At 27.4% G+C, this 26,423-nt stretch overlaps 1 protein-coding gene across 1 annotated transcript in view; it reads right to left on the bottom strand.

The window, feature by feature from the left end:
- Positions 1-230: 230 nt before the first annotated feature.
- Positions 231-26,423, bottom strand: part of defl (Integrator complex subunit 7) — a 43,314-nt gene continuing 17,121 nt past the window's right edge. Inside the window, exons 8-22 of the mRNA XM_016073165.4 lie at positions 25,457-25,579; positions 25,250-25,364; positions 24,023-24,130; positions 23,817-23,935; positions 23,052-23,148; positions 20,601-20,749; positions 19,560-19,745; positions 16,454-16,612; positions 11,637-11,831; positions 8,906-9,009; positions 8,145-8,213; positions 6,250-6,397; positions 3,624-3,722; positions 1,865-2,050; positions 231-646 (exon numbers count right to left, since the gene is read on the bottom strand). Coding sequence (XP_015928651.2) covers positions 383-646; positions 1,865-2,050; positions 3,624-3,722; positions 6,250-6,397; positions 8,145-8,213; positions 8,906-9,009; positions 11,637-11,831; positions 16,454-16,612; positions 19,560-19,745; positions 20,601-20,749; positions 23,052-23,148; positions 23,817-23,935; positions 24,023-24,130; positions 25,250-25,364; positions 25,457-25,579 — 2,121 coding nt within the window. The 3' untranslated portion in view covers positions 231-382. The remainder of the gene's footprint in view (positions 647-1,864; positions 2,051-3,623; positions 3,723-6,249; positions 6,398-8,144; positions 8,214-8,905; positions 9,010-11,636; positions 11,832-16,453; positions 16,613-19,559; positions 19,746-20,600; positions 20,750-23,051; positions 23,149-23,816; positions 23,936-24,022; positions 24,131-25,249; positions 25,365-25,456; positions 25,580-26,423) is intronic.

Below are 26,423 nucleotides of genomic sequence, written 5' to 3'. Positions count from 1 at the left end.
AAGAAAATGTAGATTAAGTGAAAGGTTATAAATTAATTTATGTTTTTACTGAGTTATTCTTATTATTGAAGTAAATATTTTCTAAACTTTTTCTATCATAATAATCTATCAAAAAAAAATATCATAAAATTTTTCTCCATGCCTAAAAATATTTTTTAAACTATGAAATGGAATATATAATGCTGATTCTTCATTATCACAAAATATGAAATAAATGACAGACACTGTCGTAAGCGAAATATATGTTTTAAACTTTATGAAGAAACATAAAACAAGTTACAACTCTCTTGTAAATGTAGAGACATGAAATATTTTTACAAATGAGGTAATGATAGAAACGAGTTCAATTTTGTGAAGTTTAAAAACTGCAAAAGTCATCATCTTATGTTTGAAATCGTGAAGCATAAGTTGGCCGAGATGCTGGTTTTTGGTTATTGCTGTCGTCGTAAGACTTCACATTGAGGGTCATTTTAGGACCTGTTTTCCACAGACTTTCTTTGTCGTCAATAACTGCTGCTTCTATTGTTATTGAGTGCAAGCCAGCGATGGGAAATCCCAAAAGAAACTGTGCATGGAAATAGTCATAATGAGGTGTCACATTTTGAGACAGAGTTGTAGTTGGCACAATATTAGGTTCCGGAAAAGTCTAAAAATGAATAACATTATGATCGTGTTTTAGTAGGCAGCAAGATGTTACAACCTGTTATCATATTAACAGTTTTTATTCAATATCATTATATTTCTAGATTAAATACAAGAACAACCAGTTCCAATATGTGTTGAAACTTAAGAGAAGTGGCCAAAATTCAGCTCGAACAACCAAGATGAAGTACTGACATTGTACCAAGACCGTATGAAGTACTGAAAAGAAGTACCTTAAAACCAGCTTTCTCTAAAATCAATCTCACCTTTTATCAGTAGGGGCACTTAACATGGCACATGGTTAACAAGGCACTTCCTTCATCCACTCAGCTAAATCTCAAAACTATTTGATATTTTCCCCATATTTTTGCTTGGACAATTCAGTACATTAGTTTATAGAAGAAAAAATTTAAATGTAAAATTTTGTAATGTTAAGAACTAAATGTGCAAGGAAAAAAAATTGCTAGTGCAATAAATACTTTACTTAATAACTACTCAGAATATATGTTATATCATTATGCTGAACTAATAAATATACACTTTAAATAGTATATAGCTTTGTTTTAAAAAAATTTATTCCTATATAGAAAATTTATATATTTATGAACAAGTAATTAAAATCCTTGTAACAAGTAATTAACAACTTAAATTTACAACATAAATGAACTCATAACATTGTTTTAATTTTCATCAAAAATTAAGAATTTTTTTTTTTGTCAAAAATGTTTGGAAAGATTGTTTACTGAAGATAAATGTTGAATGAAATTTGTGTAAATCACTAAATGCATTATCAAAGCATTATTTTTGCTGCACAATTTATTAACTTCAAAGAAATGCAACAATGAAATTTTTCTGTAGCAGTTTCTCGACCCAATGAATTTGTATTTGAACATTTAATTGAAATTAGTTTATATGTTTTTCTGAAAAGTCTTCTACTTATTTTAAAACAGAAATTCAATTTTCAATTCAATGTAATTTGCATGTTTTGGTGGATTTTTTCAGCATATTTTGATTAATGAAGAAATTTTTATCTCTACTTAAAATTAAGGTATTTAAAACTTTATTATGAATAAATTAGTTTCTCAGTCAATAAACAAAATTCATAAACAATTAATAACTGATTTCTAGCTTATTTCAATTTCAATAATTAACACTTAGTTAAAAACGACATGTTGTATTTAAAAAATATTTATGATTCATTAATTTAAATGAGGGAAGTTACCTTGGGATCTTGAGAAGGAGGTCGATTTTGTTGACTGACAACAGTTATTAATATCTTATCTACTTTCCTATACAATCCAGGTCTTGATCCATGCTGCACAACACCTTCAACCTTGATTGAAAGTTGAGAAGTATGTTGAATGATAATAGGCTCGCCCGTTGTTTTAGGTTGAGGTGAAATAGCAAGCTGGAAATATGAAAATATTATAAATAAACAAATAAGTTATAATTAGTATGTCTCGGGAAACCAAATAAGTTTTGCTCACTTGGTTTATGCAGCAGTTTATGAAAGTAATTCAAAGTAATTTTTACATACTTGTAACTTTTTTTAAAAGTTCAAAACACGTTTGAGAATTTTTATAATACACATAAGATTTTTGCATAAAAAAACATACTAGAAAAGTATGAAATAAACAAAATCATACTTAATAAATATAATTACAACAAATGAAACCTAATCTGACGCTTTTAATGTGGGTCTCAAATTGCCTAGTGTGTGTAAAAGAAATCCTTGAGACATTTTGTTCTTTGTTAGAGTAAGTTCATAGAGAACGCTGTTGATGTCAATATCTCAGAGTATTGGTTTCTTTGCGCAAGCACAAAGTGTAGATTTTCAAGAATTTAGCTAAAAGGGCTTGCACAGAATACATCATAGCTTGTTGTTATTTCTTATATCCTATAGATATAAGAAATATCTGAGGTACTTTTTTTCTCATTTATATGAATGAGAAATTTCTTTTTTATTATCATTTTGAGCAAGTAGTTTGACAGTTAAATGTTAGGACAACGTGAAAAATTCCATATTATATTTTCCCAGTCTTAAAACCAACATTTTATTTTTTATTTGTGCTGAGCTTCCATTTTTGGGTAGAAATATACCCTAAAACTTTCCTTTATTCAAAGTAAATACCATGTATCTCAGTGTATAAATCGACTACATACTTAGAAAGCCAAATCTGAAAATTTCTGAAATTTAAAACATAACAAAAATATTAAGACTATAAAAGAAAAATAGTTAAAAGTATTTCATTGTTCTCTCTAGATAAGATACATTTGCCCTCAAATAAAGATGCTTCAATGCACCTTATCAAATAAAGTATCTCATTATAATCAAGGAGATTAACCATAACCAATAGCAAATGCTGTGACACGGCCAGTTAATTAGGTTTATCTTACCATATGTGACATCGGTTTATGGTATATTTTAAAAGTTTTATTTGTGTTATATTTCTTAAAATAGTTTTGAATAAATTATCCCATTAACATCAGAATTAGGAACATCGTACTACTACAAGAAGACGTACATCCATGGCACACGTGGAAGAAGTCTCGAGTAATGAACATACATCAAAGGCGAGGCGGCAAGATCTGATCTCCCGAACTTAGAGTAAATGGAAAGGAAATATCCTACCCTATTTCTCCGGTCATCCGACTTAAGGTTAACCAGGGTGGGGAGGATGTTGCACCATAATAAATTACCTTATAATAAGTTACAATTTTGTTACCTTAAGGTGGCAACCATGTTTTGAGCTTCAGTACACTTAAATAAGAACTCGAAAAATTTGGTTATGGAATATAATACTTGTTCCATCGTAACTTTTACATTTCAGACTTATAATCGAGTTTAAAAACTTTGATAATGCATTAAAAATTATAATTCATATTTTATGGTTAATTTATTTATTAAAAAAGCTTATTTTTGAAGCACAAATGCAATCAAACATATGCTAAACTGTTTGAATAACAATATAATAACTTACTTTAATGCTAGTTGATTGTAAAGCTTGGAAGAAGAACCTCGGGAAACATAATGGAATTAAAAAGATTTCATTGCTAATTTTGATTAAAAAATCAGTTTCCTGTAAGAAAAAATAAAGGATAATACAATAAAAATGCAAAATCAAAAGATTGAATTCATATTTTTATTTACTACTGAAAATTATTAAGGATAACATTCAATAATTTTTTCATTAATTTTATTTATGAAAAAATAAAAAGAATTTTCAAAATACAGTGAAACCTCCTGTTATGGACACTCCTGCAAAACGGAAACCTCTCAATAGAGACATATTTTTAATTCCCTGGGAATCTTCCATGAATAAACCATTACGTACATTCTCCGCAAAGCGGACACTCCCGTAACCGGACGCGGACAGTCATTTTGGTCCTGAAACGTTGTTTTTTATCTCTACAAACAGGACACTACTTTTTCTAAATAAATTACAAGCTAAAAAATGCAACTTTTCACCATTTTTAAAGCATGTAAATAAAAATTTTTGCCTTATCCATAACTAAAAATATTGTTAAGCTATTTCACCACTGAAAAATCAATCTTTCTCCTGTCACCTTGCCTTATCTTTGTAAAGAAAGGAGAGAAAATGGTACTGTACTCCTGAAATAATTCTGACATCTGCATCTTTTGATCTTTTCATCTGGACCACACAGGTTATGAGACCCTCAAGTTGAAATGACTTCTCTCAATGCTTCTTCCCCATTGGAAATTCCTTTAATCTTCTTATCAATTTGAAGACTGTATTTAACAGAACTGGGGTAAAAAAAAGAGAACAGAAGTATAATCTTTGAGGTGTTTATATAAATGAAATATTTATTCAGACACTTGGATCACTTGTGAATAATCATATCCATTGGTCCTCATGACTTACAGGTATTCATTACTTTTTTTTTCTGTGAATCATGGGAGGTTTATTTTCCAAGAAGGTATTAACCATGTTCCCTATCAAATGATAAGAAGGTGTAAGGGGATGTGAACCTAATAATTGAAACGGACTGAGGACAGTACGCTCCTATTTGGTATCATATGTCTAACTTGAGCATCTAAGCTAATAGGAAAATTATATTTATTTATTTATTTATCTGTAGCTACATCCAGAATTATGCATTTATATCAAATTTTTTGGTCCCATGAATGTCCGCTTAACGGAGGTTTCACTGTATATAATCATGTATCTGGATTTTTAGGAGCAAGATTTTTTTTCAGACGGTTTAGGATTTGTGAGATTAGATTTTCAATCAATTAAAAATAGTTTGATTTTTATTAATTATCGAGGAAATTTATTTTAAGATGATTCATTTTTAATTGTCCGTTAATCTATTCCAGTGATATAAGCAAGGAATTATATATTAAAAATCATAAACTGATTTAATGAAGAATTAAATATAGTAAATAATAAAAATCTTCAATTTGATGGAGCTCCATCAAAATAAAACTTAATCTTTATTTTTTCACACATATGAATTACTAAATAAATAATTAATCTTTAAAATGGATTGGAAGGTGTGGTTGCAGGACCAAGCTCCACAGGACACGTCTGTGCATCAAGAAATCAAAAACGCAAGTAACATGTATTCAGAATAGTTTCCAAGGAAAGTTAAAGAATCTATGTATTGGCTATTAATTGTTTTAATTTATTACCAAGGCTCTTTTTCCTAACCTTGCAAATTCAGATGAGTTAGCGGAAAAGGAAGTGCAAGAGCAAATAGCAAACTTTACTAAAATCAAAACATTTAGCAACCATGTAACGGTTTTCGAATTCTATGCTAATATGTTAGACAGAAGTAGAGTGAATCTCTGAAAATAAATTTTATTCTGCACTCAAATCAAAGTTGTGGTATAAAAAGATTACCGATTATATTAATAATTTTTTTTTTAGAGAAAAGGATTAAATAAGATATACTTTAGTTTTTAAATGTTAAGTTTTTAAATGTTAAGTTAAATGTTTAGTTTTTTATGTTATGCATATTTTTGAAATACACAAATATATGTTTAGAACTACTAGAGATGAATCAAGATATTAAAAAAATTGGAAATCATATTATTTAGATTTTTCAGTCAGCAATAAAGTCCACACCAATATCAAATCACAGTATTTGAACAAGAACTTTGTTCACACATATTATAATTTAATAAAATTGCTTTAGTAATAATAATTTGAAAAATAATAATTAAAAAAAATAAAATTATATAAAACAAAATTTTTCTAAAAAATAGCACATTTTTTCAATAGTTTTTTTAATTTTAAGGCTTTAACGAACAAAATGAATGAAATCAAAATAATTTTTAAGTAACACATTATAATATTGCATTAGTTGTAAATTCTGAAAACTTTTAGAGAAAATTTAGAAGTATTTCATATAAAACAAATGGAGAGTTTTCTTATACTTTAGCATTTCAGAGGAGCAGCCCTAAATGAATAATACTCAAAAGTTAAAAAAAAGGAAACTAGTATCAAACCGCAATGCTATATTGAAATACATAAAAATATTCAAAATTGTTTTTAAAAATTATATGAATTTTTACAAAAAAATTTAATAGAATAATGAATATATTTTTATATTAAAATAACAAATCAACAACTCATAAATAACCTGTCGTGAAACTGTTCGTTCCTCATAATTTGAAGCAAAATCTCTAATAATTGTGGAGGCTTTTCTACAGGCTTCTCCCATTTGATAGTTTTCTAAAGATTGCTTGGAATATTCAATTGACAATATGTCTTCTTCACTTGTACTAAACCTAAAAGAGGCAAGAGTGTTACAATAAACATAATCTATAATTCTCATACTTTACTATGTCAAGATATAACATAAAAATTAAATAATTATATTGTATAAGAATGTAACACAATCTAAAAAAAGTGACACAAGTAGAATATATTTATCTTAAAAAAATTTAGGTTCTGCAGTGAAAAGTTTTTAAAAAAAAATATATTTTCAAGTGTGTACTCTTTCATTAAGCACAGTTTTTCACTAAAATAAATACTTATCCTTGACAGCCATTTTTTTTTTAAAAAAAAGTTACAACAATTACAAAGTTATTAATTTTATTTTTTACAAAAATTTTCAATACAGATTCAAAATGTATTGAGCATTTAAAGAGTTATAATAGCGGAAAATATTTTAGCTGTGTATCATGTTATATTAATAGGAGTTACTTTTTCACCAAAATAAAATTACTTTTGACAGCTATTCTTAGAAAAAGTAGATACAATGGAATTACTTTAAAGAGCGATACAAGTAGAAAGTACTTTTCACATTAAGATAGAAATTCTGAGGTGAATCTGTTTTACATAAATGTTTTATTTGTACATTGAATTATTACATATAAGGGGATTTCTTAATGGAAGTAAATATTTATCTTTAACTGTCGATTTTACAAAAAGTTGCAACACAGATTTAAAAACTATGGAGCAATTAAAGAGTTTTTTAACTTTTGAAAATATTAATTAACTGTAATGCTAATTTGAAAGGAAATTCCTTAGGTGTGTATTGTATTACATTAATTTGAATTACTTTTTCACCAAAATAAAATTACATTTGATTGCTATTCATAGAAAATGTTACAACTCAGATACAAAGAACATGGAACCATTTTAAAGAGTGGTACAAGTATAAATCACTTTTCACATTAAGATAGAAGTTCTGAGGTGAATTTGTTTTACATACATTTTTTATTTGTACATTGAATTATTACATATCAGGGGATTTCTAAACGAAGTAAATATTTATCTTTGACTGTCGATTTTATAAAAAGTTACATCAGAGACAGACACAATTTGTATGGAACCATTTGAAATGCGATTTAAGCAGAAACTAATTAGATACATAAAAATTTAATTACTGTGATGCAAATTTACAAAGTCAGTTTTTCATGTGTCCAATGCGTCATTAAAAGTTGAATAACTTTTTTGCAAAATAACATTAGATTTGACTGTCATTTTCCAGAAAAATTCACAACTCAGATGCAAAGTGTATGGTAGCCCTTTGAAGAGTGATAAGAGTAGAAATTATTCATTTTTTTCAAAATATAGGCTTCACAAAGAAAATTTGTGACTTGAACGTTTTAAATGCCACATTGTATCATTACAAGTTTGGGCACTCTTTCATCAAAATAAAAACTACATTTTAGAAATTAAAAGTAACAGATGATAAATTTCTCCTTTGTATCGACAATACATTTTTTCTCAATCTCAACAAATCTCAATATAAAGAAAAATTAATAAATATATCTTTAACACTAGCACACAATATAAATTAGATCTGCTGCAAATAATGAATTGGAGCATTTTTTTCTTCTGAAAATACAATAATCATCAGCAGTAACCTGCTTATAATTTATGGAAAAGAAAGAAATTAACTTAAATATGCATCATTTGAAAAGCAAATAAGAAGTAAAGATTAAAACTAAAAATTATATTATTTATTATTTTTTTCTTAGAAAAAGAACAGATTTACGAAATTTTTTTAGACATAAATTAACATACCCCATTCCTTGATTATGTTGAGATACTTTATCAATAGCTTGAGCAATAAGTAAACAACCTTGGTGTAATCTTAAAAGGTATTAAAGACAAGTCAATTTTACACAACAAAAACTAAAATATCCTATTATGTAAATAATTCAAAAATTGACATATCACATTAACATGGCCAAAAAACTATCCCCGTTTTCTAGGGTTTCATCTTTTAACAGCATTAAAATTTTTTTTAAAAGAAATATAAATAGAAGAACAGATCATAAGCGTTTCAGAAAGCATGAGTTAATCAGTTACAATATTAAATACAAAATAAGTTTTCTTTTAACGACTTTTATTCAGTAACTTAATAAATCAATAGATAGATTAGAATACACACAGAATAGCACATTTAAATTGTATTATTCACTGATCTCATAATATACTAAAATTTAAAAAATAAAAATACCCATTTGTAATTTTTCATACCAGCCAAGCAATATCAGAGTTTAGAATCAGAGTTTATTCTTGGCAGTTAAAATTTGTCAATTATAAAAATTGCAAATTATTACCATAGGAAAAAAAAAGAATTTTTTCTTCGAGTACTAATACTTTATAAACTAAAATCTACCTAGGACAATTTCGAAAAAAACTGTACAGCTAGTATAACATAGTTTTATTCATGCCCTAAGACTTTTAAAACCATAAATTTTTTTTAAAAGAAAAAAAGAAGAATTTAATAGTTTACGACCTCTAATACAGATATATTTTTTTAAAAAATAAAAGGATACAGTTGAATGTTTATCAGTGTTTTAGAATCAGCATCAAACACAGATTGATATAGTGCACCGTACTGGTCAGCTAAGTTTTTGAAGTCCTTTGCACATTTTCTTATCTAAATAGAAAAAAAAATCCTTTTTAATCAGAGATAAAGAGTTTTCTTTCTAGTTGCAAAATACTTTTTTTGAATAAAAAATTCTGTTTTTTTAAATTTATTTCTAAACTATATATTAAAGAAAGATATTTATCTGGTTTTAAAAGCCAATTATCATAAAAATTATTGATACAACAAATATAAATATTGTAAGAAGATTAGGTTATTACTAATAATTATAATTCATCTCAAAGTGAACTTTCGAGAAACGATTATGAGATAATTTAATTACAAAGATAGACTGAGCTATAGGGAGAAATTCTGTGTGCTCCCTTCCTGTTTTAGGTATACATCTGATCCAGGGAACTATGAGTAAATCAAGAAGAGGAAACTAACAGCTTAAAAAAGATAATGTAACCTGCAGCTTTGAAATTTCAATTTTTTATTGCATACATCTTTGATTTTTAAAAAATAAACAAATAAAAAAATACACCATTTATTTTAAAGTGACTAAGATTTTTAGTATATCAAAGCTAATTCCATCGGAAAATGAATAAATTAGCCTCAAGTTTAATGACAATTTTCACGACTTATTAAAATAATAATAGTAATCACAAAAAGGATTCACGACGATCGGAAAATAGAATGCAATACGACAATATTTTATGTAATGAAAACTGTCAGTAAAAATTAGAAATTTTTATTTTAAACAAAAGTTACGCAAAATTAAAAGCATAGATTAAACAAAGACTATTCCTTAATGATTGATGAATTTTTCATAGGACGAAATTAATCACTCAGATAAAAGAGTAGCATCCCTGCCTCTTCTCTCAGATCAATATTGAACTTTCTGTTCATCACTGTTAGAATAACATAACAAAATGCCCATAAAGAAACTAAATTAAAACACAATGCTGAGCCTCTTAAACAACTTTAATAGTCTCAAATCATATTAGGCTCAAAATAACAGTTAATTTATTACAAGAAAAAAAAATTAAACACAATAATTATTTAGTAAAATATCAGCCACGAGAAGATTCGCATGGCAGTATTTAACTTTTATTCAAAAATAATAAAATTGTGATGCAAAAGAAAGGATTTAATTCTTCAAAATTGCTTGCAAGTTTTTTAAATAGCATTTTAAAATTAAAATTTTTATTAAACTTTCATTTTTTTCAGAAACAAATAATTGCATTAATATCACTACTTTTAAGATATCATTAGAATTAATGTAGATTAAAATTAATAGAAAGATTGTAATTAATTGATTGTATATTAATTGAAAGCTGCTGTATCAATGAGGAAAAAATAAAAAAAAATTATTTTTATTTAAATGATATAAAAAATCATATGGAATTGGTGCCGATTAATTAATATCTTATTTGAGACTTCTGATTATTTTTTCAAAACAAAATCTTTTTCTCCCTGGAAAAAAAACTTTTTCTTCTAATATATTTGTAGGAAAATGAAAATAAAATACAGTGCACTTTATTCTTTATACAGTGCACGATTATCCGGGTTAATCACCGGGACAGGTCGCACGGACAATCGAAAAATATGGATAATCTGAAAACTCCTTTTATTAAAGAAAAAATCAATATCAATATATACAAAAAATATACAAAATTAATATACAAAAAATATAAAAATTACTGACATTTGCATGCTGTATAAAATCAAACTAGGAATTTTCCTTTTAAAAAAAAATGTGTAATGCGCCATATATTGTCACATATTTTACGAATCACATTAATATCACCGTAATCAGATACTCCCATATAAACTAATAAAGTTTCCACAGAGCAGCAGAATGAGAAATTGTATTTTCCTCATTTACTACATCTTCTGCATCAGTTACTATCATCATTATTTGATTTAACAACATAACGATGTCTTCATCAGTCAAATACTGGAAGCCAGGCTCACATGCATCACTTTGAAACCAATCTTCTAAATTTTCTTCATCAAGAATTTCGAAACCTTCGATTTCCTTTGCTTGTTCAAGAATACTATTATTATACTCTTCTTGAATATCTGAAGAGGATTGTTCATCAAGCGGTACGATCTTTCTCCAAGATCGTGATAAAGTAGACGATTTTACCCTTGACCATGCTGCTGATATTCCATATGCTGCAATTCAATAACGAATATTGCTTTCAAAAATTTGGTAGTGTTATAACTTCATGAATCAAATTTTTTTAATCTTGAAAATGTTTCCCTTTAAATTTTTTGTTGACTCCGGAATGAGCATGGATAATCCGCGCACGGTTAATCGAGAGTGTACTGTACTCCAATCACTCAAGCTGCAACATCAACAAGGAAAAAAAAAATTCTCCCCAAACAATAAATAAAATATAACAAAATCAAAAGTGCATTTTTTGTTATGTTTCTTCATTGGTCTAGATAAATCACTGCCTGTCTATATGTTTTGAGAAATTAAAAATTCAAAAACCGAAATTGATAGAAGCATTAAAACTCTAATGTGGGCTATGTTCTGATGATTGGGTGATCAATATAAACCTCCATGTCAAATTTAATAATCGTAAGAGCCCCATTTACTCACATATCATGCAACAGACATGGCTCTACACATGGACACATACTCATCATTTCATTTCATGCACAAATTAGTTGAGATTGCACCATACCTGCATAACAACTCTGCCACATTTCTGTAGCTCATCTCTGGTAGCAGTAGCAACAGACACAGCAATTGCTGGAGGTGGTGAAGTCTTAACACAAGAGCACGCCAACAACAGTTGTAGATGTGCTTGAAGTACTTCACTTCGCAGCCTGGCATATTCACATTGGAAAAGTAAAGAATGTTGAGGTGTTGTAGCTGCCTAAAAACACACATAATAATTTATTACTCCATAAAAGTTCATTCAACAGTTTCATTTACCAATTAATTACATGAAAAATAAATAGAAAAGATTTTATTCCTTCACAATATAATAAATATTTTTATAACTAACACTGAGGAACAAATTTTTTTGTGGCAGTGAAATAAATAATAGATCTTGTCTCATTTGGGTGTAAAGACTTCAAATCTGAAACAAGTTTTAATCCTAGAGCTACAGAGTTTTTCAAAATGACATTTTTAGTCTGTTTTTTGTCAACATGTATAACAGGGAGTCACATAAATGTTGAGACAAAACTCTAAGGGCAGAACATTAAGATTAAAATTGCATAAGAAATATTTCCAATGCATGGAAATATTTTTGTACACGGCTAGGGGTGTATAACAACATATCAGGACATGGGTTCCTAGGCTATTTTAATCCTGATGATTAGGGCTGCAGGTCTGTCGTGGCGCGAATTTCCACGAAATTGTCATCTTTTTTCCTAAAATCCGCGAATTTCTCAATATGTCTTGACTTGCGCGAAAATTGCTTAAAATTTGATTTTTTTTCCATTTTTTATTTATTATTTTTATTAAACAGAATTTTTTATTTTCCTGAACCTTAAATTGAAGATGCAAAATTGATTAGATATTTAGGGGAGTGAATCGATAGCAAAATGATATGAAAATAGTTCAGAGATAAGAGATAATCACAATCTTGTCAAGTAAGGTGGTCTTTCTACACTTAGGGAGGGTAATTACCTTCCTGAAGTCAGTAAGAGTACAAAAGAAATTAGAATCACAAAAGAAGGAAAATGTTATAAATCAAATCTTTGACAGAAAAATTGTTATACATGCTATTGCACTGGGCAATGAAATTTCTACTGCCTTTCTACATATCCAGTTAACTTTTCCTAGGCGGCTTCTTGTGATTTCTTAAATATGGATCAGTTTCTTAGATGAAGGGGGGGACTAGTAATTAGTAGGGACTTGTAACTAGTAGTTTGAATGTAGAATGCTTGAGTTTTCACAGCAATTACTTCTTACAAAGCAATGGTCAAGGAATTGCGCGTTGGTGAAGGAAAATTGATGGAGTTTTGGAAATCAAAGACCAAACGCTCCAAAATTGGCAAAAGTGGCAATTCGAAGTTTGTCGGTGCCTAAAAACAGCGTTGACGCAGAAAGATCGTTTTCTAAGTATAAAAATGTATTAAGTGATGAAAGACGAAGCATAAATGAGAATAATCTGACAATGTACAATACTTTGTACCAAAATTCTGTTCATTTAAATAAAAATATTAATATTGCTTGAAATTCAAAGAAATATTTTTACGCTTTTTTTTTTAATTATTAGCGCAATTTCCGTCTTTTGCATCATTAATATAATAAATTTTTTTATGTTTAGAATTTGTGTAATTTTCAAAATTTCAAGCGATTTTTCCGCGAATTTGGGGTTTTTTTGTCCCGCGACAAATTTGCAGCCCTACTGATAATGTGCTCTTAAAAATTTGTTGGAACGATTACGTGACACCCTTTTATATATCGTTTTTAAACTTGTACATGTCGACAAGAAATAGACTACAAAATGCATTAAAATAACTCCATAGCATGGAGAGAGGAACCGATTTCAGATTTAAAATCAACAATACAAAAGTATCGAAGATTTCTGAAAAAAATCTCATGCAACAAAAAAAATTTTTCTCCTATGTAATACATATTAAATATAGAATGAGGTAATCCTTAAATATGAAACAAAATTATTATAAAATACAATGTAAAAATACCACCTTACTATATAGAAAGATACTAGTAAGATGATATTTTCATATCATCTTTTTTCCTTCCCTTATAAATCCAAAAAAATGTAACACAGTTGTGTTACTCTCACATTGTTAGTAAATGATATAGACAAAAATGCTATGTGTTAATCGATAAAGATGTAATACAATTGTGGAAAAAGATAATATAAAGGATATCACCTTTATTTTTAAGGTGATATATTTATATAATACTTTTACCTCCCTTTTTATTCAAATTCCACCCTTTTTCACATACTTTTTTGTTTAATAGATAATTATCAGTTAAATTAACTGTCTGAGTATCAGATACAATCATTCAAAATTTTAAAGCATTAATTTTAAAATTGTAGACCTATATAACTTTCTTTATAAAACATTAAAATTATCTCTGCAGACTTCAATCATATAAAATAATACTACATCTAAATCTTTCAAACTCTCTGCACAAAAATCATGTAATAAAATTAAAAGTTTTGCTTGCAGATTATATCAAAAACATCCTGCAGATACTGAAGGCAAGATATTGAAACTTAAAACATAAAATTAAGACCCACATCTAAACATGTTCTAAAGATAAAACATATTAATATAAGTTTTAAAATTTTTCAAAACCAAAGGTTATTATTTCACTGTAATTATTTTAGTAAAATTGTTCATTGCTTAAAAACTATATACATGCATTGTTTACATGAGATAAACATTATAAATGAGTATTATTTTTATTTTTTACCAGAAATTTTACATATCTTAAAACTATTTACTAATTTTCAATTTAAACATTTTAAAATAAAATACATGAACTATTAAGGAGAATTGGAAAGGTATAAATTGCTTTACAAAAATAATTAGGAAATTGGATAGCTTTATAAAGCTGATAATAAAATATTTTTATGTTAACATGTGCATGAAAGTAAAATTTGCTTTAACATCAGGAATAACATTGTTTATCCATTCATACTCAAAGATTTAAAAAAATGGCTTGCTTATAAAATACCAGTAAAATTAAATGTTCATTTAAAATCTTTCTTTTCTAAATATATTTAAGAAGAAAAAATTTCTGCCCTATGCTATAAGATTAATTTACAATTTTGGTCCAATATTACGAATATTATTTCAATAATCATTTTTACAATCTTTCGTCATGTTTTAACAGGTCATAGGCCTAAATAAAGGGTCATTAGAGATCAGTGAGATTTTAATGAGATAATAAATAAAAAAAAGAAGAAAACTATATTAACTAATATTTTATAGAAGTAAAACACTTACATTGAATTTGATATTTGAATATGTGTAAACTTGTAGGCAGCTATATAGAAAGTGAAACAAAAATAAAGGTCACTACAGTAAAGATTGAGAGAGTTTCCTAAAACGAACTACTTCCATAGGGAATCAAAAATTAAGAGTTGAAGCACAAAAGAACCTGCTTAGTGAAAATGGAAAATACAATATAGACGAATGATTGATGATAAAGAATTGAGTATGATGATAAAGAATCTTAAATGGATAAAAAAACCTTATCTGTCATCAGCAAATGCTGCCTTATTTATTTAAGATAAAATGTACCAAATGATTTTATACGGTTATGTGGTTCCTGCATGTTGAAGCAGCATATTTTTCACAGTAGTCTCAAACTACCTAGACTGGATGCTGTCTTTTTGAATAGTTGGATTCCCTATGGTGGGCATGTATTTCTGAGCTTCTCAGGTCTCCTGAATTTCCCAATTTAGATTTCTTTCGTTGTGGACACTTAAAAAGTATTTTTAATAAGATTCAGCAATTGCACTTAAACACCTTAGTGCGTCAAGGACTAAAAAGTGGTAGGTGGGGCAAAATTTTTTTTACACACCCACAGGACACTTAATTTTTCATAGTGAGAATTGTCAGCTGTTTAATGTGGGCAAAATAAAACCAAATTTTCTTTTTAATAAAATTTCTTCATAGTTCCATATTAATGGCAGAAAGAGAAAGTGAACAAAATTTGAGTAACAAAATACATTGTATAGCGTATCTGAGTATCATTTGCATTGTATTTGAGTATCAAATACATTGTATCTCACGGAAATACAACTGTATTTCTTTGAGACAAGTGTTTAACTAGAGTTGGCAAGGCAAGTATTGCAACTATTTTCTTGTTTCGAAATTCTTTGTTTCCTCTTCAATAGATGAAATCTTCATAAATGAGTGAATTAATAGATGGATAAAGAGTTGGATAGTTTATTGTCTATCCAATACCACAGATCATTTTTAATGGATTTTTTCATCATGCGACCAATTTTCCCCATCCTTTTTGTTTCGCTTTTTTTTAAATTTTGAAAATTTAGAATGTTTTAAATAATTTATTTTATTTTAAAGAGGATATGAATTTACTCTTAGTAAAAAAAGTCAGTGAAATTTGGAAGTTCTGCATCCCAGGGATGCACAGTTTCCAAAGTTTAGTGGCATCACTGAAGATTTATTGTTGTCCTAAATCAATGTCACAGCTGTAAGTGTTAATAAAATGTCAGGAATCTTCCAACATCTGCATGATTTACTTCATTGTCTATTTAAAGCTTACACGCCAGTTGATGGTTGTTCTTTTATGCATTTGTTGTAAAGTTTTTAATAAATATTCGTTGTTTCTTTATTATTTATATTCATTGTATTTCTTTTGTAACCAAGCAGGTGCTCTTTAGTAGCTTGCCCTTAACTCTTTAACCGATTAGTTTCCTTGCAGTTGTGAACATTAGTTTTGATTGGTTATCGTTTTTTGATTTGCTAAGTCAAATTATTATTAAATAATTCATTTTCACATTAATTTAAATGTAAAAAAAGTGTAAGATCATACCTTCAGAGCTGATATAGCTTTCATGTAATGAGTTATAGCTTGGGTAACATATTCTATTATATCTTGATTACTTCTGACAATTTTAGATGTCAAACAGTTCTCAGCTTTACTCATTTCACAAAGACTTATCAACCAGAAATACAAATGCTCAGAGCTAACCTAAAAATAAACAATAACTATTTTTTTAGCAATAAAAATGAATCACACAAAATGATCAAAATTAAATTTCAAATCTTAAGAAGAATTTTTTACAGAGGCTTTCAAAAATTAAAGGAACAGAAAAAAAAAAAAAAAAGAAAAAAAAAGTGAGTGTCAAGGTTAAATTTATAACATAATTAGAATAATTTTTTTTTATTTCCTTATAAAATAAAATAAGAAGATATTAGAAAAAATACATTTCAATACTTACAAGTATACATTACTAACTTTATTTGAAAACAATTGAATGAAAACAATTACATGAAATCATTATAGTTATCAACGATATATTAATATTATGATTTAACAACAATTTATTATTTTTTAGAAGTAATTAATACACATTAACAGTTTATAAATATTTAGTGTTTAAGCTCATAAAACAAGCTAAATAATCAAATGGTAATAATATAAACAATATATTAATTGAGCTTTAACTAGCTAAAACAAAATAAAAATCTAAATAAGACAACAATAAGTAAATTGTTAAAATTGAGCAAATATATATTAATTTTTTATGATTTGAAAGCAAAAATATTTGAACAATTAGGCAGGCAATGTGTCTCCTGATGAAGTGCTGTCCTGCTAACACACATATCTTAAAATTTTCTGGTAGAACTGTTTTTCGGATTTTAATAAATTAAAATAAAACAAATTTGGATTTAGCTGCTTTAAGTGTTTTTCTATTTTGATTTATTATTTTAAATGTTAGTTACTTATTTTGTCTATTTCTGACTTTGTAGATCAGTTTCTTTCTTTAATTATATTTCAACAATTATTAATATTTCTATATCTTACTAAGAATGATTGAAATTCGTGATAGCCCAGTTTTCCCGGTAAATGACAATAATCACATTAAAAGAAAGAGTGTGGATAATAACCGGTATTCTTAACCTAATGTTTTGAAAGATTAAAAATCTTCGCACGGTGTATACTTGCCAAGTATTCTGAACAAAGAGTTTTTCCTAATATATCCTTACCAGATATTAAAATGTCAACAAAAAATTTTTTAAAAATATCAGTAGATAAATTAATATCAAAACTGACATAACAAATATCTTGGACATTCAAGTGACTATGCAATTGTTGAAATTCACTTGAGAAAGTAACTTATATACATCAATATAACTTATATACAGTGGTGGCCAAAAGTGTGGACATTTTTTGAAAGTTTCATGTTTTTCAACTTTGTGTGCTTGTTGAATAGATTAATTTTCACTTAAATACAAACGTTTATATAACAAATTGAAGGTAATTTAATGCAGAATTTAATAACAAAAACAGAATTAAAATATCTGTATTACAAAAAAAGTTATGTTCATTTTAGTAGAACAAACAAACACAAATCGTTTTGAATAAGGACGTGTTTTGTAGAAAAAGCGTACAAGCCAATCACAAACACTGTTCTAAGGACCAATCAAATGTCTGTAACTATTGTTTAGGTTATTTGGATGGTAAAAGAGTTATTGTTGTGGAAATATTTTGCGGAATGATGCATACTAGTACAATTAAATAGAGTATTGCTGTTTTTCAATATTTGAAGTCCTTTTTTTTAAATTAAACTAATTTCAAACAATGTCATCAACAAGAAGAACTAATTGGACATCTACGAAAAGAAGCCGAATTGTCATATTGAGAGAAAATGGCCTCTCTTATGTTGAAATTGCAAGACAAGTTGGTGGTTCAGTGACTTGTTCTGGTGTACAAAAGTTCTGTTTATGTTATGAAAAAATGAAATCAGTGGAAAATAAAGCCAAATCAGGCCGAAAAAAATGCACAAGTGCTACTGCCGATAGAAAAATTAAACGACCATGCCTTCAAGATAGAAAAATTTCATCAGATGCCATTAGATGTGAAATGAATGCAGCGGGTATTGCAGTAAGTTCAAGAACAATAAGAAGAAGGTTATCAGGATTTGGACTACAAGCTAGAATTCCAAGGAAAAAACTATATTTAAATCAAAAGCAACTCGAAAAACGAGTTAAGTGGGCAAAAGAACACATTAAATGGTCAGAAAATCAATGGAAGCAAGTAATCTAGAGCGATGAGAGTAAAATATCGTAGTAGTGATAGTAGAAAATATGTGAAACGTAGAGTAGGTGAAGCACTTCATCCTGATTGCATTGAAGCAACTACAAAAAACCCAACAAATGTCATGATTTCGGCATGTATGTCTGCAGATGGTGTGGGCCGAATTCAAGTGATTGATGGCATCCTGAATGCCAAAAAATACATCGAACCTGTCCTGAAACCAAAATTGATACCTTCCATCAGGGATCTCTTCCCCAACAACCCACCATTTGCTTTTCAGCAGGATTCAGCTACATGCAACACAGCAAAAGTATACAAAGCATGGTTTCAAAATAAAGGCATAGATATATTACCAAGGCCAAGAAACAGCCCTGATCTCATTCCAATCGAAAATTTGTGGCGACGTTTGAAAATACTTGTACGAAAAAAATGTCCATCCAATAAAAGACAACTTATTAAAGCTATAATTGATTCTTGGCACCATGTGATTACAAAAGATTAACTCCAAACACTCGATCACTCAATGAAAAGACACTGTGAAACTGTCTTAAAAAATAAGGGTTATCCTTAAGTATTGATTGTGTAAGTATCACTTTAAAAAAATGCAAATCTGAGATAGATCTTACTATTAGTTGCATAACCTTTTTTGTAATACAGATATTGTAATACTGTATTTAATATTAAATTCTACATTAAATTACCTTCAATTTGATATATAAACGTTTGTATTTAAGTGAAAATTAATATATTCTACAAGCACACAAAGTTGAAAAACATGAAACTTTAAAAAAATGTCCACACTTTTGGCCACCACTGTATATCAATATAAGTCAATATAAGACACAGTAACTTATATATATCAATATAACTAACTTACCTTATTACAGAGGGTAGAAAAGATTTTAATGGCATACTGATGATGCCCATATCTGGTAGCTTGACGGCCTATTTTATAAGAAGACCAGAAATCCACGGAATCAATAGCATTCATTACAACCTCATCATCATGAAGAACCCATGGCTTATCAACGCTTGTTTGAAATAGTAAAGTGCATACCATACCCTGAAAGAAAAACGTCATTAAATGATAAAACATTAGAATGAAGTATCATGAGATGTATCACACTAAAGTTTTAATCCAAAAACTAAAAAGACAAATATAAATTTAAAGTAAGTTAATATAAAAAAATATTTCAGGCCTTAAGTTTAGAATTTAATTTTTTAATTTAACAAGAACTTAAGTTGTAAAAGGTAGAAAAAAACCCTGTATTTTTTAAAAATTAAAAACTTTTTATCTAAGTTGCACTTCTTTATATAACATAAGAATAAGCATATATTTTTTTTTATTTTTACAAATTACACTTTATATTGCCAAAATATATTTCAAAGTTAGAGAAAGAATAACATTTTATAGAACAATATTTCCTCAATAGCCATATTAATAGATTTTTTTTCAAAATTTAATTTTTAAACATCTTTTAATGAGAAAAGAATAAGACATAGCAAAACTTTCTTTAGATAATATATTCTAAAGTGAGACTTTATCCAAAATTGGTAAATCAATCTTAATACATAAAAAATATGAATTAAAAGTTTTTCTTATACTTTAACATTAGATTACAAGTCTGAAGAAATTTTTTTAAATATTAAATTTTCAGTGGCATTTCGTATTTTTATTTTACTTTATTTATTTATTTTGATCATAAATTTAAAAATTTTATTTTAAAATGCTTTTAATAAGAACAAGAACTATTTCTTTTAATAAAAAAAATTCTCATTCAAGAAATACAATACATTCAAACAAGTAACGCTTAGCAAACCTTTATTTTCTGAAACAATAAGAAAATAATATAAACAAATTCTATAGAGTTCGCTAAAAAAACTATCTAGAAAGTATCATTATATATAAATTACTTACTATAGCTTTTGCTCTTTCAGAAGTTATTTGAGGTTGTAAAATGAATTCCTTCAGCTTTGGTATTAAATCTGTTTGCCAGCAAACTACAACACCAGCACTTTTATTGCCTAATGCACATAGAGCTGTACATAGTGGAACAATCCATACATCTAGAATAAAAATTCTATCTTCATTTTTTTGTGTGTGAGTGCGAAAACAAGAATTCTGCTCATTCAAAAAATCAGAGCAGACATTTCAGTTCTAAAATTTTTGCTCAACACTATTTCACACTCATGAAAAATATTAACAATTTTTAAAATATTTGTAGATGTTGTATGAAGAACTTTCTGTGAACGAAATCATAAAAGAATGTAGACATGTTAACTGGAATAATAATATTGAATCAAGTCGTGGTTGTTTTAAGATTTCAATGTTCTCAGATGCAATGGTTTAAATGGATGAAAAATGAGTGACTCAGCATTTTACGTTCTTAATAGAATGAAAATGCTTTTGCTTGATTTCAAAACACTTCTAGGTACCGCTACACTGAAGAACAATTAAAACTAAACTCAACGGCGCGACAGCCCAAAGAGGGCCAAGGCCTACTGTGTCCATCTCAGTTTTCTTGACCTTGGGCTCTGGGGTGCAGGAGCAGATGTTCCGGTCAGGTGGTCAGCCGAACGCGGAACCCCCAGTGTATAGTTCCCAAGCATGCTTGGGACTCATTTATCGACCCACTGAAGGGATGAAAGGCTGAGTCAACCTTGCCCGGCCCGAGGATCGAACCATGGACCTGTGGCATGACAGCGCGAAGCGCTACCGCTCAGCCACCGGGCGTCGAAGAACGATTATCTAAGTTTAATATAAATTTAATATAAACTATTATCAGAATTTAACACAAAACTTGAAATTTTAAAAGATAAAATTTACTCGTCAGACTTAAACGCTTGATTGCCAATGGGGAGCTGATGAGTGGAAATTTCACACCCTGCACTAAATTTGTTTTACTTCAAACGTATCAAAAATGCAAATAAAAAAGTTATATACATATATAATTAAAAAGCATAAGCAATAACTTAAAATTTTATGGGTGACTAGTTTTATAAAACTTTATGGCTATTATTTCAAAATCTTATAATAAACTTTAACTCCACATTAAATTTTTTTTTTCGTTATCAGAAATATGTTTTATTTAACTTTCTAACTTTATATTTATAAATTATTCTAAACGAGATCATGTAAAATTGTCTTAATGTGTTGGATTTTTTAAAAAAATACAAATTAAAAATGAACCATCTAGCACCGCTTTTCTAGTTAATCTTGTCTTGTTAATCAGCAGATTTAATGAAACGGAGAATATTAAACTTACATTTTTTGCTCAAATAGTGTTACAAGAAAACAAAGCATATTAACTCTTTTCAAATTTTACTACACGATTTGATCGTGGGGAAAAATTTCAAAGTTAACTTTCACACATTTTCTTAAAAAAAAAAAAAAAAGAGTGATTTCTTAAAAAAAAAAGCATTTTCTTAAAAAAAAAGCAGATCTTCAAATCTTCTGGGAAACATTTTAACTACATAGTAAAAAAGTAAAATTTAACATAGTTTCTGCTGAACTCAAAAGATATCTAATTAATTCAAATGATGTAACATAGAAATAATATATTCTCTTGAATGTGAAATTAAAGAGGCATTTGTGCATAAAAAAATTTAAAACAAGTTATTATTTCTAGAAATTTCTCAAACTTTTCGACTAAGAGTCTGCCATCTAATTTAATAAAAACAGAATTTAAATGCTTTACTTTACTTGATCCTTTTCTCAGAGTGTTTTTCAAGGTTCAGCATGTACTAAAAAGAATTTCATTCATAAGAGAATATTCTTACTAGACTTCGTTTTTAAAGATTTTATAAGTTGTTGAAAAGCTGACCTAATTTTGGGTTTACGACTACTAATGTTCAGCTCCATGGCCTTGTAATTTTGAACCCAGTCCAGAAGACAAGGGAACTCCCGGATCAATTATTGCAAGAAATTTGCCTATCACAAGGAAAACCATGAAAACCTTCCACGGTTAGCCTGACGGCAAAAGGACTATAACCTATGATCCGTCAACCACTAAGGATATTTTATGTCAGCAAGTCAGTGCAGAATTCATATTGATTAGGCATTGCTGGGATTCCAACCCAGTTCCCCTCATTGGAAGGCGAATGCTCCATCCCCAGAACCACCACGATTCTTTTTAAAGATTTAGACTAACCAAGGCAAAGATGAACACATAAATTGTTATTAAATAAATAAGTTAAGAATTTTATGACATGCTTTTAATTTTGTTTATTCTTGAGAGATAATTATGTTGTTAAATTTTAATTTATCAGCACTAAATACATAATAAGAAATAACTAGGAATATTATGCAGAGGACAATTTATAAAAGGGTTTAAAAAGCAGAGAACTTAGTAAAAACTATCACAATTACCTGAAGTTTTACCAATCAAAGAGCCAATAGTATCAACAAACTGAATGCACATCTCAGGAGATACTTCACATATATTTACAGCACATTTGAAACATTTCTGTAAAATAATGTAATATATTTAATCATTAGATTATTCTTTTGCTTAAAATTAAGAGAAAAACACAAAATGAAACAGTCATATTTCCTTCCAATAAGTAACTTAAAAGAAATAAGAAACTTGTGATTAATATTTAATCTTTTTTTCTAGAAAATGCTTGCATATCAAAAGTGATACCTTAAAATTATACATATTATAAGAAGAAAAGAATATTATGTTTTTCCCCTCTAAAAAAATATTAAAACTGCTCTTGTATTAAAAATACAAAATCAATAACTTTGTTCTGCATGCATTAATCAATGTAAATAAAAATAAAAGGTTTTGAAATCATTACTAATATATTTTATATCAGAAAATTAAAGCTATTATAATTTAAGATTGAAAAGAAAATCTACACAAGCTTCATGTTTTTTAATAATTAGAAAACCTATAAAATTACGCATTCTAGAATAAGCTTGGTTGCATTACTTACAAATGTTATTAAAAAAAATACATAAAAATAAATAAATACATAAAAATAAATAAATACATAAAAATAAATAAATACATAAAAATAAATAAATACATAAAAATAAATAAATACATAAAAATAAATAAATACATAAAAATAAATAAATACATAAAAATAAATAAATAAAAAACAAATAAATAAAATTAACACCACTTACTAATAGTGATTTGAGGTTTTCTGGTCTTTGATCATCAGATGTACAAATTACTAAAAGTAATGCTTCAATAGCACTTGATACTTCTGGCATTAAATCTATATTCTGAACAACTACGTCTTCTAAAAGTTTATTGGAAAAAAAATTCAAAATAGTTCATTTATAAATAAAATAAAAAATTCAACAAATTGCAAAGGAACAAAGTTTACCTTGAAATACATGAATTGCTATTTGAGACAACAGTTCCACAGATATTGCAGCAAGTGGGACATTATCATGCAATATACAATCTTGAGAAAGTTTTAAAACTTTACATTCTAAAAAATAAAAAACTATGAAATATTTAACAATATTTTCACTTAATCATCAGTATCCTGATGTTTGAATTTTTCCCTTTATTTATTTAATGCTTCACAATCAGGCATATTCAAAACTAAATACTGCAGTTTCTATACTAAAATTCACTCATTAAAACATTTTAAAGTAACAATTATTGAAGCATTTAAGAGTAATAAGTTCCAAATTTACTTGTAGAAGATGAATTCATGCAAGCAGAATCAGTAATTGAATAACAAAACTTTGTGGTATAAATAAATAATGATGCAATTTAGTTTAAATGATCAACATCTGCTTCAATGGAAAATTTCAATGGTTATATGTTAGAAAGAGTGTGATAAGCAATATAAATTATTTTATAATAATAATTCGGAATTACATGAATCAAGACAATGACAAATAAAAAAGAATAAGGTAAGTTGAATGCCATTTTAGAATCAAAATTGTCACCTTCAGTTCCACATAATAATAATCTGGTATTTTACCATCACAAAATATAACTAACATATTTTTTGGAGCCAATTATTTATGTAATAGTTCAATTATTACATATTATTTAATATGCACTGATTATTAAATGCAAAAAAAACTTTTTAATAACAATAATTTAAACCAATACTTTAAAGCTGTTTTTCTACTACTTTTATTAGGAAATCTAATTTAAACTCTAACTTTGATACTGTAAATTAAGTATTTGAACTTGGCGTAGATAAAACTTTCAGATTTCTAAAATCAATGGTATCAACTTAAAAGAAGTTATATATAATGCAAAAAGTTTCTTTTTTTTTGTACAAAAGCATTGGTTGAGTTATTCTTTTGATGTTTGCATACATCATATAGACCTGCATTTGTATTTATTTATATTGATTATATATCTTAAGTTAATCAAGATATTATTTAGAAAAAAATTATGTCTAAATTTATTAGCAGTTTAAAAAGTTGACTTCAACGCCAAAAAATACAATAAATTTAAAATTAAAAAGCCCAAATTCGAAAAGAATTTTTTTTTATGTCTATAGCTACAATTACACAACCAGCTAATGTTTATACACAAATACTTGATAAAACATAGATAAAAAATAAATAAACTTAAATAATACCAGCTGATAAGTCAAACTTGTCCACAGAAACTGAATAAGCCAAAGCCACCATCACAGAGAAAATCTCACACTTCAAACTAATATAGGGCGTTTCAATGGTATAATTCACCAATTGCTGAAACAAAAATAAATATAAATGATTTTATATTTTTAAATGAAATTTTTGTTTTTAAAAAAAATATAAATGTATAAAAATGGAAAACTCACATTTACGTTTTCTAAAGTCCACAAGTGAGGACCTGTCTTTGCTAATTTTTCCATATCTTTTAAGGCATTTAGTTTCACACACATACGGCCATCTTCTTTGAGGTAAGAAATTAATAAATTAACCTATAACAAATAAAATAAAAAAAAGATCTAAAATTAATTATTAGAAAAGATGTGAAATAAAATAAACAGATAAAGATTGAATATTTGAATAGATTGCAAAATAATAATAATATTTCCCAAAAGTTACAGAAAAGCTTTGGTTACTGATGTTAATTAAATAACAATAAGTTAGTATAAAAAAAATCAAATTTTTATAAAAAGTCATATAATTTTAATCAAACTGTTTTAAAATGTTAACCAAATATTATCCATTAGTCATGTTACGATAATAACTGATAAGAAGATATTGAATAAAAAAGACTCCAAAAACTTTGTTTAAGATGATTATTTGGTAACTGACAAATAACAGTTTCAGAAACAATAATTTTAATAGAAAATAATGTGATTTCAATTTAACTGAAAAAACAAACATCTAAGCTTAATTATTTTTGAAACTTATTAAGCACTTAATGTATTATGTTCAAAGACAACTATAATATACAGTAATTATATTTAAAAATCATCTTAAACCTCAATTTGAGGCAAAAGAAATAGCCAAATCTTGTTTAAAAAAATAAATTTTAATATCTGATGCTTCTTAAAAATATCATATACAGTTGAAGATTTAAAAAAGAATTGTATAAGCCATAATTTTCCATAAATCACAATAAGTTTGCAGAAGAAAGCAATGGAAATTGCAGTTAAAAAATCCCTGTATCAGAGAAAAAACTATTAACTTTTCACAGGGTTCAAGAAAAATTATTAATTTAAGGTTAAGACATTCTTCTTTTTCTTCATTGGCCTGACAGCCCAGGATGGGCCCTTGCCTACCGCAGAGTTGAACTCCAGGCTCTTCTACACTTGG

Source organism: Parasteatoda tepidariorum, chromosome 5 (assembly GCF_982258835.1).
Source record: "Parasteatoda tepidariorum strain Cologne lab strain chromosome 5, Ptep-v5.0, whole genome shotgun sequence".
NCBI lineage: Eukaryota > Metazoa > Arthropoda > Arachnida > Araneae > Theridiidae > Parasteatoda > Parasteatoda tepidariorum.
This window is presented reverse-complemented; position numbering and strand designations above follow the sequence as displayed.